The sequence below is a fragment of the Theobroma cacao genome, chromosome 10, assembly GCF_053813885.1.
Source record: "Theobroma cacao isolate CCN51 chromosome 10, ASM5381388v1, whole genome shotgun sequence".
NCBI classification, from domain to species: domain Eukaryota; kingdom Viridiplantae; phylum Streptophyta; class Magnoliopsida; order Malvales; family Malvaceae; genus Theobroma; species Theobroma cacao.
The window spans coordinates 16,430,138-16,446,100 of NC_142648.1; the positions used below are offsets into that span (position 1 = coordinate 16,430,138).

The following is a 15,963-nucleotide window of genomic DNA, read 5'->3' on the forward strand; positions in this document are numbered from 1 at the left end:
TTAAAAATAAATTAAAATAAATTCTTATTTTTTATTTCATTCAATCAAAATCTTATATTTTTATTTTAAATCAAACAAACTATTATGACCAACAATTGATTAATTACTGTTAATTAAAATAATATTTATCATTTTACACTCACATGACCTTAATGTAAAAAATAAATAAATATCAACATGTCACATTAATATACCATATCAATATTATTATTATAAAACATCAACATATCAAATCAGTGCCACATATTAAAAAATAACAAATAACATTTAATTAATAATAATTAATCAACTATAATTATTAAAATTTATTTGATTCAAAATAAAAATATAAAAAATTAATTAATTATAATAAAAAATAAATTTAAAATTTTTAAATAATTCAAAAACATTTTTTTTATTTACAGGCACGTCGGTCAAGCATTTGCCAGATTTTAAAACTAAAAAAGGGCTTTTGAAAAAGCGAAAGATGGAATGGACGATGCAGCTGTTTAGAAGTAGTTGTCGAAAGCATGTCTCTATGATATGATCCAACGTTAGTGGCTGCTAACCTGTTGGTTCACTGGTGACATTCCCTTTCAAAGGTCAATCATTGTCAGTCGAATTATTTACAAATACCATATGCTATCTCCATTTGCCAAGGTTGTTCGGCCATTTCTGTCCCAAGAACAATATAGTTCAACCAACGGATCAGGGGCCCTATCCATTGGTTTGGAGTTGCCCAGCCCATTTCACTCCCAAGAAAATATTACTTTAAACCAATGGATCAGAGACCTTATCCTCTTTTACCTTTTTAGACATACATGCTTTTTCCTCCCCCAGCTTTGCCTTCCATTTCCATTCACGTCCTCAAACCACAGAGAGAGAGAGAGAGAGAGAGAGAGGTTCTACTATACATTAAGGGATGAGCAAAACGTTTACAGTAACTCTGCAGATACAGGCATTAGTTCATTTGGAGAACAGAAACAACTGGTATCGGCAAATGAAAAGTGGAGGGACAACAATATCTAAACCATTTTGAGATGATTCAATAATTTCTCAAAGTTTAATTTGAATCAATGTTAAGCAGAAAAGAATTGTGTACAAAGAATAAATGCTGTTTCAAGGATCATGAAGGATGTACATATCAGGCTACCTTGGCAGTGTTCGATGGGAGATCCATTCGAAGCCAGAAGTTAACAAGGAAGGAATCCAAGATAATCTACATAAATAACACTAATGTCAAAAACAATGACATTAAAAGCAATAGAAAGCTGGGAGATGATGATATAACCTGAATTATATGTGCAGCAACACAGGGTAAAACCAGTAAACCAGATTCACCAAATGCACCACCAAGTTGCTCCACAACTGCCACCATTACAGGCAGAGTTTTCTACAAAGCATAGTGGCAGGGGTCAGGACAAAAGAATTACCAAATAAACAAGGGCGTTTGAGAAAGTTTCATAAGTGGATGATAGCAGAAAATGCTTTTTAGAGGAGAAAATTTTGTGTAGCTAGCTCAATAGATAGCCACCTGGCTTGCAACAAGCAAAGCTGCTTGGGCATTTTCTTTCTTGGCAAAAATTGATTCACTACCACCAGTAACAGCTGAGAGGCTCCTTATAGCGAGAGTATTAAAAGCTAACAATACGAGGTGTAAAAGCCTGCAATAAATTAAGGATTCCTTCAATAAGTAGATGCAACTCCATCAAAGTGTATAAGATAATTAATATGGAAATTATAAATAACAGGTGCATCAATTTTTCATCTTTTCTCTGCCAGTGTGACCTAAGATGTACACAACTGTAGTCACAACATCTTGGACTAATTCTAAAAAAAAAAATGGGTAAGACTTGTATGATTGGCTATAGCAAATGGAAAAACAATGGATGTGAATATTAGTTTCTTCAGAACTTGTAATGTAAACCCATGTGAATACATCGACCGCTATGATGTAGGTCAATGCTAAAATTGCTTGCAATTCAGAACAGCACCAAGACCGTTCTCAATGAAAGACCCAGGACCAACTCAATTGCGATCTAGGATAAAACAATAGCAGGCAAACTATGCCAAACAACAGAGTATGAAACATGAAAGTCTACCATGATATCACCTTATTCACATGCAATAGACTGGTCCTTGGCAAGAACATCAGCTGACACCGTATGATGACAATTAGCGTAAAATGTTCACAGATTAGCTAGTTTCCATACTATTAGGTCTCTGATCATTTTCTTTTACACTAGGATCTTAGGTCTTAGATCAGATGCATGACAGTTTTCATAACTTCCCTGTACCTTACAGTTAGTGTTGAACTGGAAATATAAAACAAAGTGAAGAGTGAACATACGCTCCTATTCCAATAGCTACAATAAAAACAGTGGGCTTAACCATCAGAAGCAGCGACCTTGACCTGCTCACTTGTATCCATGGCACCTAGCCAACCATGATAGTTTTGAAACATAATGTAAGTAAAACCAAAATGGCATTCAAAGTTGCTGCATTTGTTCCTATAAGAATCATATGTAAACTTCAGACATGTTTCATAGAAACAGTAAAAACCTTAAGCTTTGGATAAAAAGGAAAATTAAAATTTAAATATAAAGGAAATGACATAAGAAAATATTGAAAAACATGAAATTTTTTGCTACTTGACATAGTATGAAAACGGGCTTGATTTCTACTTATAGAATATTATAACATTGTGTCATATGAAAAATGTCATTGCACATGCACAATTGGCACAGAATGCAATTTAGAACCAAAACAACCCTGCACAAAGATATAGCTTACTATCAGATAAACCGTACATCTTGACAATGCATGCAATAAACTTCAGCTACACTTCTTCCTAAAATAAAAATAAAATCATAATTAAAATCTCAACTGTACTATCTAAATGTCTTTTTGCTTTGTTTGCACTCTCACATCTCATTCAAAGCATCTGTCTCTACTTGTATAATTCTGCTGTTAGTTGTACACCTACATAAGATTTTGGATGGACTGTGCCCATTCTAAGTAAATAAAAACAGGCATAGACTTTAACTATATCATTCAAACTGATTAAAAGTTCATGTAACCTATCAAAGGCTTATAAACATCATCATTTTTAGCACAACTTATAATTAGCACTTTTAACAAAGGTATTAATAAATTTCAACTGATTGTATAATTCTGCTGTTTGTTTTGTTTGCACTCTCACATCACATTTCAAGCATCTGTCTCTACTTGTATAATTCTGCTGTTAGTTGTACACCTACATAAGATTTTGGATGGACTGTGCCAACTTTAAGTAAATAAAAACAGGCATAGACTTTAACTATATCATTCAAACTGATTAAAAGTTCATGTATCCTATCAAAGGCTTATAAACACCATCATTTTTAGCACAACTTACAATTAGCACTTTAACAAAGGTATTAATAAATTAAACCCTAAAACCCTAATAAAATTGCAAAATAACCATATAATTCCAAACATCTAATTCTTTAAAAATAAGCTAAATACTAATTAATAAGAAATAGCCTAAATAATCTAAATTCTAAATTACTATAGAAAAATACAATTAAGCCACTCATAAATTCAACAAGAAGAAAATAAAATCTTAAATAGTTTAAATACTCTATTAGCTTCTTTCCATACTGCATTATAGAATCTAGCTCTTCTTTCCATTCATAGTTGCCTTAAAAATTCATTTCAATATTCTATTTCTAGAAAAAAAAAAAATTGAACAGCATAAGTATATGTATAAATTGCACCTGAGCATTTGGCTCATTAGTTGGCGCATAATTCCCCTGCCTAAAGAGTAGGAGTTCGAATCCCCCCTCCCCCAATTATAAAAAAAAAAAAAAAAGTATACGTATAAACTTAATTATTCTGACATTATTACTTTTTAAATGTTAGAACTTGTACTAATGGATAGATTAACTCTCAAGAACTTAAAGAAATGTGATATCAGTTTAAAGATTAAGAATGGATAAGTGAACTAAAACTAAAAAAGTTTCTATAGAAGTAGCTAAGGAGCTAAGAATGGAAATGAGAGGGTTTGAAAGGAAGGACTACTGGAAGTAAAGAAACAGAGCTTAGAAGCAAGATGTGAAAATTAGCCACTACAGATCCTTGAATACGTGCTGTAAAATGTTATTATAGCATTTAGGATATAGTCCTCCAACAGATAAGAAATCTCCATGGTGTTTCAACTAGTCAAAATCAGTATGCAGTTGGACAAATAATTATTTTTATTAAAAAAAATTTACTGATAAACCAAATTCTTACATGGTTAGCAAAAGGATAGCCATGGCATTAGATCTATGATAAATAGTACCATCGAAGAGGGGTTGAGGACATGTTCAATTCAAAGCAGTCAGTGCTGACCAATTTGCTCAGTAAATCACCTGCTAGGGCAGCCTGTGCTGAATCTTTTACTTATAGTCAGGGCAAGTGCCATAACAAAGAAGAAAACAGTTTTATCTGAAAACATTTGTAGGCCCGGAAACATACAAGGTGCCAAGTGTAATTACTGAATTCGACTCTTTAGTTAACCTATTCTCATTGGCATAATTTGAAAGATCACAAGTCTCAAATTTCAGTAGAGCAACAGAATGTTAGGTTGAAACTTGAACATAACAGAACTTCCGAACTGCCAGTGTAAACTCTAAACGAAAAGAGAGTAATTCTTTGCCATGGTAAAAGCAAAAGTTATATTTACTTGATGTTACAATATCATAGGTAAAATAAAACTAAAAAGATCCAAAGTTTGAGGCCATACTAAGCTGAGGAAGACTGCACTGATCCTTGAATATAGCTTACGATTATGGTCAACATAGTCTGCCAAGCCTGCATTACACATTGAATCATGTTGAGATATGAATTGGTAAATAACATCTATTCTTTCTTTCAATCTGATCTTCCGAATCCTGTATTGATGGGATTCCATTTTCAGCCTACAGAATTTGATTCTTGAATAATTTTGAATACCTTGCTTCCATTAACATTTTGACTTTAAATTTTTAAGTTTTGTACAAGAAGATGCTCATCAACTAAGACTGAAACTGATACCAGAATTAAAGGTATTGACAATGGTCACTATCATAGCAAAAACACATTATCAATGCCAGCCTATATATTCCAATAAGCCATCCTATTATTTCATGCAATTGAAACCTTGGAGTATGAAGGAGCCATGAAGATTGGTACGTTAGCTTAAGTATTCTGAAACATGGATGCCTTAGCATTAATCTTCAGCAGAACTTGCTTACAAAGGGAAATGAAAGGGGGAAACAGTTGGCCAAGGAAGAGAGACTCACCTCTGAAGGATTCTCGTAACACCTGTAATTAGAAGGCACAATTACAGTTAAAAACAATAAAAGGCTATAGGAAGGGTATACTAAAACGATTTGGAGAACCAGTTTATGTATCAGAAGTCAACCATTTTGTATGCTGTGGAAGTTTAAAACCAGTAAAAACATGGTGAATGGAAAATCACAAAAGAACAATATTGAACTAAGGTACTCAAGTACTTCATGTAAAAGAGTCAGGAATATATTCTAGGAAGACTTCAATAAATGCCTACTTTAAATGTTTTCTTGCAATAACAAGAAGATAACTTACACTTCCGCCAAAATACTGAAAAGTTTGTAAAATGAAATAGTTTTCATACAGCAAACAACCACTTCTTTCTAAATTAGAGATACCAGAAGATTTTCTTCTTTCCAGGTTAAAATCAATGGAAATATTACCTTCCCCAAGATCAGAGGAATCAAAAGTGTGAGAACAAGACTTCTAAGCAGTTGTGCAGTTGGAACAGATACGCCAACTCCATCAGCTATGAATTTTGAGATGGAAAATGGAATCTGAAAATGATATAAATTAGAAAATATGCTCATTTAATTTTTCTTTAAAAAAAATTTTGAGGTCAATACATCAAACACATTTGAATACACGCTATGCATGTGTGTGCACATGAGAGAGGGAATATGAGACAACTTAGTAACTTCATTCAAATTTCTTTTTTGGTACATAGATGTTCGGCTCTCTCCCATTTCACAAATCCCACTCCTCCCCTTCAAGGATCCAAACCCATGACCTCCAAGTTACACACTCAGGTTCTTGACTGCTGGGGTATTCCCCTGGAGACTATAACTTTATTGGATTATAATTTAACATAAGTTGATTTAAAAGGGTAAAAGAAAGGAAAAAAGGTTCTGATCCTAAGACTATCATTTTTCTGACTTTAGCTGTACACAATGATTTAAAACTTAAAAGATAACCGAACCAAACATTAATTTTAAACAACTTAAATAGATCTCCTTTCTGCTTGCTTGAAGACAATGCTCTTCGCAATATGCTCAAACAAAAAACCTTTTATCACTGCAATACAAAAAAATTTCAATTATAGCTGTATACATTAGCAATCCTTCTGTTAGTGTTACATCACTTTGTGAATCAGCATTTCCGGAAACTTATGGTGAATATGACCAAACTATTTAGAGAGCACTCCTCTCTGAATTTATCCTCCATTAGTGTCATTTTTACCCATTTTGAATTCATTCATTTCTTATTTTATGTTTCCCAATATCATCATATTCTCATTTTGAACAATCATTTCACAATAATGTATTTAATTGCCCAAATTTCAACCATAAAGCAGAACTAATTTAAAGACATCTTACTAAAAAAAATTTCCCATTAGTTCCACTCTTATATAAATAATATCCTTTTAATTCTCACAAACCATAAGTTTAATTGATGGTAGATAATCATACTTCTATGACATTACAAATTTCACTTAATATAACAGAAATATATTTTCATTAGATTCTTACACTTCATATTTCTCCTCAATCAACAATAGAAATATATTACATTCAAATTACATAAAAATTAGGGTGATTGATACAACGAAATGATGTGCAGAAAGTAGACATCAGAAAATAAAAGATTAACACCAGTATTAGAGAACAATAAAATATTCATATAGAGAGGTAAAAGGGGAGCAAGGATATATCAAACATCCAACCAATTCCAATAGCAAAGCTAAAAATTAACAGAATATTAATCATACACCTTTTTACGTATAACTTACAATCAAAATTCCTATCATATTAGACATCACTGTCATTGCAAGAGCAAGTGCAGAGTTCCCCCCAGCAAGCTGCATTGGAGAAACACAGACATTCTTTTAAGCAAAAAGTCAAAGACATTAAGAAAAGGGTTTAGAAAACAACTAGCAAGCATGCCTGAGTAAGTGCCACTCCACTTGATAATGTAGTTGGCATACAGTTAAATATGGCCAGTCCTGCAGATAAAATAAGAACAGAAAAATGAGCTTATAATCACAACAATAACAACAAACTAGTGCTTTTGTTTTTCACTAAATTCAGCATTACTTGTCAAAAGGTAGTAAGGATCCTTCACAAAGTTGCTACAACATGAAAAAAGAAAAACTGGATGGATAATTTCAAAATGGTCCATGCCAGAAGGAACATCAGCAATTCTATTTGAACTCAGTGTCCATCACCTAGAGACATTTCCAACCATTTCAACAAATATAAAAAAACCTTAGGTCATTTGCAAAATTTAGAATCAGAGAATAACAGACATCTGATAAATAATTCATTTTCTCAAGTTCAATTTTTCAAATGATAAGATCAAGAGAGCAAGAAATCTTCCTTGAATAAACTATAAGATAAACTAAATTCTATTACCAAACCTGTTACAAACTCTTGAGGTTGAAGGTGAATTTGCAGTATTAGCCTTGAGAAGTATGGAGTAAACAATAGGATGGAGCACTGCAATGAAAGAAGGCGATATTTTTTTAAAACATGCACTCCTGCATCATTTGACTACAAATGCAAGAAGCATCAGAACACTGAACATTCAAATAAAATGCCAAGAGAAGACAGAAACAGCCATCTAAGTTCCTTGATTTTAGCTTTCCTTCACCTTCCAAATGACCATATGTTGTTCGCGGTGTCCCTCTTCTTCCGACAAAACTGAACTGCAAAAATTTACCCCATCTCTAGAACTATGAGAAAGCTCCTAGCCAATGCAATTTTTCTCAAGCTGCAGCATATTTAAGTAGAGTTGATAGTTCTCCATAAGGGATGGAAAAGGTAGGTACATTATTATGAAAGGCAATGATCTGTAGATTTCTGTAAGTTGTCAATTATGAATGAACAATTTATACTTCTTCTAAGTTTGTCTCGTAGAAACTTGCCCTATCATTTGGATGTACATGGATTCATGTACTTAAACCACCAGAAGAAGTAGGATCCCTAAGTTAATTCCATGTATTGGGTCTAGAGAGCTCAGTTTGATTGCTCGGAAATGGAGCTAGTTTCCCACCTTTAACCTTTCCTTGGAGTCATGGTGCCCACTGCCATACACCCTTTTTACACATGGCATTACCTCACATTGCCTAGAACAAGTTTACTATCATAACTAGTCACCAGGGAATTCACCAAGAATTCCCTAAATGAGATATGAGCTGACAGTTTCCCTTCGGTGATATTAACTACATCCTAGCCTATATTTATAGCTAGTGAGAGTCATTTTTGGGGAGGTTTAGCAAGTCTCCAAATAAGGCTCCACATTCCTCAGATTTTTGTCCAAGTTCCAATTCACATTCTTGAGTTCCAACTTCCAACACTCCACTTTTCCACTCTTATATCTCACCTCTGGCTTGAATCGCACTTCCAACCCCTGTTTTTAAAGGCATTGATGAGGCACATCTTAGTGCAAAGCAAACACAAATAACCTTGAGGTTTAAAAATTCAACATTTACACAAAATGCAACTGTTTCATTTATATGAATAGTGACAAGACCATGCTACATTATTTCACAAGATATTCTTCATTTTTTTATGTTTATCTCATAAAGGTCATCATAGTTATTATTTATTATTTAGTAATATTTAGTTAGATGTTTTGAATTTTATTAACAATAAATAATCAAAAGGCTTACAACACATACTATCACAAAAAAAAAAAAAAACAGAGGCTTGCCTTGATGCTTTGAGGCTTATGCCTCGCCTTGCTAAAGACAAAACAACTTGCTTTATGTTCTCCCCTTACAAACCATAGCTTCCAACTTCTTCAACCTTCCATGACAGTTCACACTCTATAGTATGCTCCAATCTTCCTCTCTATTATTCCAACTTCATTCTAGTTCACCCATCTGAAACATTACATCAACTCACATTCAAAAGACACTTAACTGAGATTCCAGATTTGGTCCATGGTGAATTAACCAACATATAAAGAAACCAGCATTTTAAAAACAAGACCTGATGGGATTGGCTAGTTCAACCAGTTAAACTGGAAACTATCGACCTTGCCAACTCAGATAGCTACATAGAAACTATGGCCAAAACCAATCAACATCCTGATAAGCGCAAGAACCAATAAAGTATTAGACCAGATTTCAGCAGTTAAATAGCCTTTTGTGTAGCAATGTTATCAAAATTGCTGATCTAGTAGTAGAAAGCGGAAACCACCAAGAAGGCTAATAGATCATTTTGAAATCTGAACCAGGATGATATCAAATCTAGGGAATCTCTTGCTTAAAAATAGAAAATAAAAAATCTATGAAACCTCAAAAACATCAGATCTATGCCAACAAAAACAAAGGCCTTGAGTTTACTTAATATCTTGAAATCTCATATTTGTGTATTGTCATATCAAATTTAGAATCTATTTCATTAGAGAGAGAGAGAGAGAGAGAGAGAGAGAAGCAAAAGAAAAGAAAATAGAAAATGCAGCCTTCTGTTGGTTCAGTTCTCAGGTGGCTGGTGCTAACTTAGATATCAGCATAAATTGGGAAGAAGACAATCGAGATTTGTAGGATAAAAGATTACAAGGAGAGAGAGAGTAAACTCTAGAAGCGGGGTAGAAAAAAGACAGACAATTGGAAAGCTTAGTGCTTTAAATACTAAAACAATAGTAAATAATATTTAAATTGTCATTGAATAGTCAAATCATCAAAGTTGTTTGAACCATCTAGTTAAACTAGTTGGACTAGTTGAATCTGAACTTTTCCATCATCTCCTTTTTTACCAATCTTGTTATGAAAACATTGAAAGGAACCTTCAAATGTGGGTGAGGTAATGTTTCAAATGAGTATGAAGTAACAGTAGCACAGAGGAAGATAGGAGCAAACTTCGGAGCAGTGTCGTAGCAGATGTAAGAGAAAGGAAGCCAAGTTAGAACCAGAAGAGAGAAGTAGGAGTAGAGAAATGGTTAATGGAAAGTAATGACTTGGGGATGAGAATGGGAACTTGGAAACAAGAAGCTGAGGAGAGAAATTTAGAGCTCCATGTTGGAACTTGCTTAGCTTCCCGAAAAAAGACTCTCAATCAGAAGATGATAATGAGGGTAGTTAATGCCACCCATGGGAAAGATGCCAGCTCGTTTGTCATTCATAGAAATCCTTTGTGAATCCTAAAGTGACAAGCTAGGATTGCAAATTAGTGATAGATTCCATTTGTGGAAAAGTTAAGTTAGTGAAGCCTTATCTAACTCCATCTTGAGCAACCAAGCCAAGCTCTCTACAGCATGCTAATATCCTAAATTTAAATCTATTAATGTGATCCTATGCCCAAAATGATAGTGTAGTTTCCTAGAAGACATATATAGAAGGATAAATTGGTAATTCGTAAGTGATCAAAAACAAACATCTACACAGACCATATACAAGGCACAATATGAGAAGACCATAATGTCTTAAACTTTTACAATGGAAACTTTATGAAGGCATCGAGAAAAAGGGAAAAGTTAGATACCATTGCAGCCTGACTGTCAATAAAAAAAGAACCCCTTTTAAGAGTGACAAAAATGAAAAAAGCCAGCTTAAGAATTCGAAGTTGACTCCACTCCATACAAAGTTCCAATTATTTCCTCATCACCAAATAGTAAAGGCATATCAAAAGTCAGCTCCAATCATCTAGAATTCTTCACTTACAAGCTTACCTTAAAAAATATTTACCCATCATTTTTGGAGTCAATGATGAGCCCCAAATAACGGGATAGCTAAAGCCCACAGCTCCCACACTGAGATGTAGTGATCAATGATCCATAAACTTGACATTCTTTTTAACATAAAACAGAAATCCACACCAATCCAATTTCTTGTTATAAAGTCATTCTACAATAATGTTAAGCAACTTTAGGAGGTATTTTAACCTTCCAAGCACTCTAGTGAATATTAATACCTGCAGTGCACCTTAATCTCACAACATTAAGAACATACTACAAAACTTCTTAGTGCTTGCCCAACAAAGTAAATCTAGACATCAAATCTCTATAGAGGTTTGATGCAACACTAAGGCTTAGAATTTCACAAGTAAAATACAAAGGTTGACCAGAGTAATAGGAAATAGAAGCAAAACTTGCTTATGAATGAAGATCAGCCAATTTTTTGAGGAACTTGGGTTTTGGATGCCAATCCACGCTTATGTAACAAAAGGAGCTAGCTCAACCTTTCATTTCAATTTGATCAAAATAGGTAACAACACAGAATGGGTGCAAATGCTTTTCGAAACTTGTTGGAAAGTTTAGAGAGAAATTATGTTTGTATAAGTCAATAATTCAAGAGCTAGTTAGAGATCTTTCTGTAAAATATAACTTCTTAGTTTGTCGTCAATCATTCCTTACTATGGAGTAACAGCATCCCCACCCCCACCATGAAAAAAGGAAAATAAAAAATTGTACAACCCTTCAATGTCCTCAAGACCAACTGGCATCTATATGGTATAATTAGAGGTAGAATGAGAATTGTCTCTCTCTCCCACTTTCTCTTATTTTTCCTTCACATTCACAGACTTAATTTTCCATCATTTTCACATAATCCATGGGAGAGAAAATATTATATATATATATGACAAAAGGGGAAATGGAAAGGAATGAGAAATGAACCTATAAACTAAAAAATGGCACATAAGAAATTTGAGGTCATACTAGCCCAAAAACTCCTACAGGCCATGCTTTGGCAGCAGCACCAATTGCATCACTACGCAGAGTCAAACCTGCATAACTGGTGGATTATGAGAAATGTGCATCATAAGACAACATCATTACCATGAAAAGGAAAGGAACAATATTAAATTTTTACCTGATACAAAAAATATCCCAAATGTGCTAAATTTTGATAGATAATATTTATCAGCTAGACAGCCAAGGGTAGGATTAGCAAGTCCAAATGCTACTCCACCAATAAGTGCTGCATGTAAGATCACAAACACAACCAAATTCTTGTTATTTTGAGGATGATGAGAATTTTCTCACACAAAGAACATATAAGAAAAGAAAAATTTTAAATAATCTAGTCAAGGCAAAGGTTTCAAGATAAAAAGGAAAAACTTAACATATTCAGCTTTTCCTTTTTTTGCCAAGAACCACCTTTTAATCACATGACCATTTATGTGGTCAGCAATTGACTCAACTTTATTGTCCTAGTTTGCTTTTGGATCTTGGTGCAGCATTGTCTTTTATTTAATGATAATTACAATTGGCTTTCTTGTACAAGAAGGAACAACCTTTCTTTATCCAATAAGAAATTGCTTTTCTTTTTTGGCCAGACAATAAGGAATTGGTTTAGAGGCTGATTATCTGGGTATACTAGATTTAGGAATTATGGGAGAATAGTATGCATGTGTACACAAGAATTTCTAGAGATGCAAAGAGATGGGAAAACACCAGGAAGCATGGTAAGGGAAACAGAAGAATATTTCAAAAAAACAACACAAAGTATGTCTCTCTGTGTGTGATTTTTTATTCTTTCTAAATCTCAATATTATATGCTTTTGCACTAGCCTTAAAATGCTGAGAACTCTACCGAGCAAGAAAACAAATTGGAATGACTAGTGCATGTGTTTATCAACCTGCTATATATCAAACATTGAAGGCATTACTAAATCACAAACATCAGTTCAATTTGTTTAACCCCTCCTTTGAGCACCTCTGAAGTAAACAAACTGTTTCCCTTTCTCAGTTGTTGAATCAATTATAAATGACAAAATCATCCCAATTTTTTTGTTTTTCCTCAAATAAAAACAAATTAATATTGCACCCCATCATTTGGCTCTATTGTAGGTGCATGTTTCCCTTTGTTCAAAGAGCTGAGTTTGAATCTCTCCTTCTCCAAATAAAAAGAAAACAAAAGACAAATTATTAATAAATTATGTTGATCTTATATAAGTTACAATGTTAACAAGTGTAACTGTCAGGAATCTAAAAGAAATATTGAGAACATATATTATGTTTTAGGTGCCACAGCCACAGGAATATATTTGAATAGAGAAGGAATTGCTCTCAATCCAAAATCAACAAACAAGTCTCTTATTTTATCTAAAAGGGTCAATTATAACAGGTTGAAGCATATAATTTTGTTGGCTTAAGCTTTACCATATGGCAAAAGTCAAGTCTTAATTTCCATTCTAGTTAAATGATCCCACTAAGGAAGAACATGTTTTGCCTTTTAGTTTGAGAAAAGATAAGCAGAATACTTCTTATTCCACTTTGAGGCTCCGTTTGTTTTGCAGAAAATGACTTCTCATTTCTGCATTTTCCTGTGTTTGGTAAGCATAAACCAGTTGGCCAACTAAAAATGTTTGTTAGTCAACAAAAAATGTGGCCTAAATTTTGCAATTTCTCTTACATTTTAAAATAATGGAAGACAATTTCCAGACTCTCCTTACTCTCCCTTTGTCCCACAATAGCAGCCTTTTGGCTTTCTCCCACAACCCAAGCACAAAGACACTTTGTTGAACCCAGAACCACTACCATCGAAGACGGTTTATCTCCGTCAATCACCCACACCTTAAATATCTCCCTTCATTGTCCCGCTGCTCCTTCAATCTCCCTCTCCACCACATCACTCTCTCTCTTCCTTAAACTCTTCCTCTCCCTAATCACCATTAAACAGAGAACCTTGACTCATCACCAAGATAGGAAAGAATCTAATCAATTTTACGTAAAGAACCAGAAATTTTACAACCTCTCATATGCCTAAAAGTCATACCAATATGCAAGGTCACCTAACTTTTAGAGATCGTAACATTCTCTCTCTCTCTCTCTCTCTCTCTGCCATGAGCCCTTAATTATCTTTAGATCAACAGATTTTGAGATGACAAATTTGCCGAGGTTTTGAAGCTTGATGAACTTAGCAAGATAAACAAGGAGTTTAGGGGGTGGTTTTCTTCGAAAGAAGCTAAATAGAGTGATGAAAAGGAAGGGGAGGAGAGAGGAATGCAGCAAAACATGGGCGCTTTGATCTGAAATGAACACTAGAATATAATATTCTTTAAAACCACCCAAAAAATGGAAATGTCTTATTTTCTAGAAAATATCTTCCGTGGAAAATTTTATTGTCAGGAAGTAGTTTTACATGAGATAAACAGAGCCTAAAGCAAATCTTTTTGCAACTCAAGATTTTCATTATTTAAGGGTCAATGAGCACACATTCAACAATTTGTAAGCTTATTTTACAGAAAATTACAGAACCATGAAAAGCACTTCCGAGACAATATGCCCAGATCAGAATTTTCGCACAAAAGAACCCAGAAAAAGGCGACATTACTCATTTTTCTCAAAGATGAGAAGAATAAATTCAATTTTCATAACTAATAAATCCTAAGCAAAATGCTTTGACATTTATCAAGAACTAAACTCCACTGTGAAATTTAAAATCCTTAATTATTACAAAATAAAAAATATTCTTGTACATTCTTCACGAACAGCAATGATATTTACCTAATTCTATACCAAAATTTCAAGATAAAAAATGAAATGTTTAAAACTAAAACCTAAAGCAGTTCCATTCCATTAAACAAAAAAGAAAAGAAAGATAAATTACCTAATGGAAGAAAATTATCGGCAGCAAAATTCAGCAAAGGTTTTGTCCAATTTAATCCATTTGCCAAACCCGAACCATGTGTCTAAATACAATTCAAACCTCATTAGCTGCAAAAGGACATTACAACAAAAAGAGTAAAAGTGAAAGTAGAAAGCTTAGTTCTGGAGGAAACCTCATCGGACGGTTTACATGATCTGATAGGTGTTGCAAAGGAACGGCTAGGATTGATTCTGAGTGAGCGGCTTAAGAGATGGGAAGTTTTCAGGCAAGGAAATGGTGTGGTCGCGGTGCGCGGAGGCGTCAAAATTATGGATTGGATGGTAACCGCCATGGAGCTCTCAAACACGGAAATGGTGCTTTGCAGGAGCGGAGCGTCCCTTTGTAATGGGCAAACTTTTTTAAGTTTTTAACATATTATATATTTTTTAATAAATTTTCAAAATAATTTGTTATTAAATAATTAATATAATTAAAAAATAATAAAATGAACTTACAAACTTATTCAATTTTACTCAAATTCTTAATTTTTTTTAAATTTTTTTAGTTTCTCCACTCTTCTTTTCCTCTTTTTTTTTAATCCTTATATTGTAAAATTATAAAAAAAATAAATTTTTTATTTAATTTTTTCTATTTATATTATTATTTTTTTATTTATTTATTTTTTCAATTATATTTTATTTACTTATATATTTTAAGTTTCTATAGATTTTCTTTTTTAAATTTTTATGAATCATCAACCACATTCTTTTTTTTTGTTATATAGGTTATATCTCCTACTTATCATGGTTTTCTTTTCTTGTTATGTGAATTTTATTTTTAATGATTTTAATTTTTAAAAATTAAAAAATTATTGTATATGTAATTCTCAAATATAAGTTCTAGTATTGCATTATTGGTTGTTGTTTAAATTTTCACTAATATGTTATTTTTTATTAATCTTAATTATATAAGAAAAAAATTATCTTGAGTATATGTTTTTAATGTGCTTTATATTTTATATTTAGTTGAAAGAAAATTATCTTGAGTATAAAAAGAAATTATTAATTCTGTATATCGTATTTAACTATTTATAGTTTATACATTATAGTTTAATATTTAGTATTACAAATTTAAATATAATAAAATAAGAATAT

General features: G+C 32.9%; 1 protein-coding gene across 5 annotated transcripts; it reads right to left on the reverse strand.

Moving 5' to 3' along the window:
• Positions 1-465: 465 nt before the first annotated feature.
• Positions 466-15,231, reverse strand: LOC18586732 (Sodium Bile acid symporter family). Of its 5 annotated transcripts, XR_016023087.1 has the most exons (16): positions 15,003-15,231; positions 14,831-14,912; positions 12,089-12,196; positions 11,935-12,002; positions 7,691-7,769; positions 7,218-7,276; positions 7,064-7,132; positions 5,718-5,831; positions 5,238-5,307; positions 4,748-4,815; positions 2,330-2,415; positions 1,514-1,643; positions 1,271-1,372; positions 1,133-1,198; positions 787-925; positions 466-654 (listed from the first exon to the last, which is right to left on the reverse strand). XR_016023087.1 is itself a non-coding variant. In XM_088802503.1 (15 exons), the coding sequence occupies exons 1-15, from the start codon at positions 15,159-15,161 to the stop codon at positions 839-841; spliced, it is 1,347 nt and encodes a 448-aa protein (XP_088658629.1). In that variant the 5' UTR covers positions 15,162-15,231; the 3' UTR covers positions 466-838. The 5 variants fall into 5 exon arrangements, 4 of the variants coding, with proteins under 4 accessions (XP_088658629.1, XP_088658630.1, XP_007010323.3 ...); XM_088802503.1 differs by having other exon boundaries at positions 466-925; XM_088802504.1 differs by having other exon boundaries at positions 466-925; positions 5,286-5,307; positions 15,003-15,230.
• Positions 15,232-15,963: the final 732 nt, after the last annotated feature.

Excerpts from the sequence above, each read along its gene's own strand:
- LOC18586732 (XM_088802503.1), bottom strand. The coding sequence starts at position 15,161 with ATGGCGGTTACCATCCAATCCATAATTTTGACGCCTCCGCGCACCGCG. Across the intron at positions 7,277-7,690 it reads ACCTCAAGAGTTTGTAACAG|GACTGGCCATATTTAACTGT; the intron begins GTTTGGTAATAG and ends TTTTATCTGCAG. Across the intron at positions 1,373-1,513 it reads CTTTGCTTGTTGCAAGCCAG|AAAACTCTGCCTGTAATGGT; the intron begins GTGGCTATCTAT and ends TATGCTTTGTAG.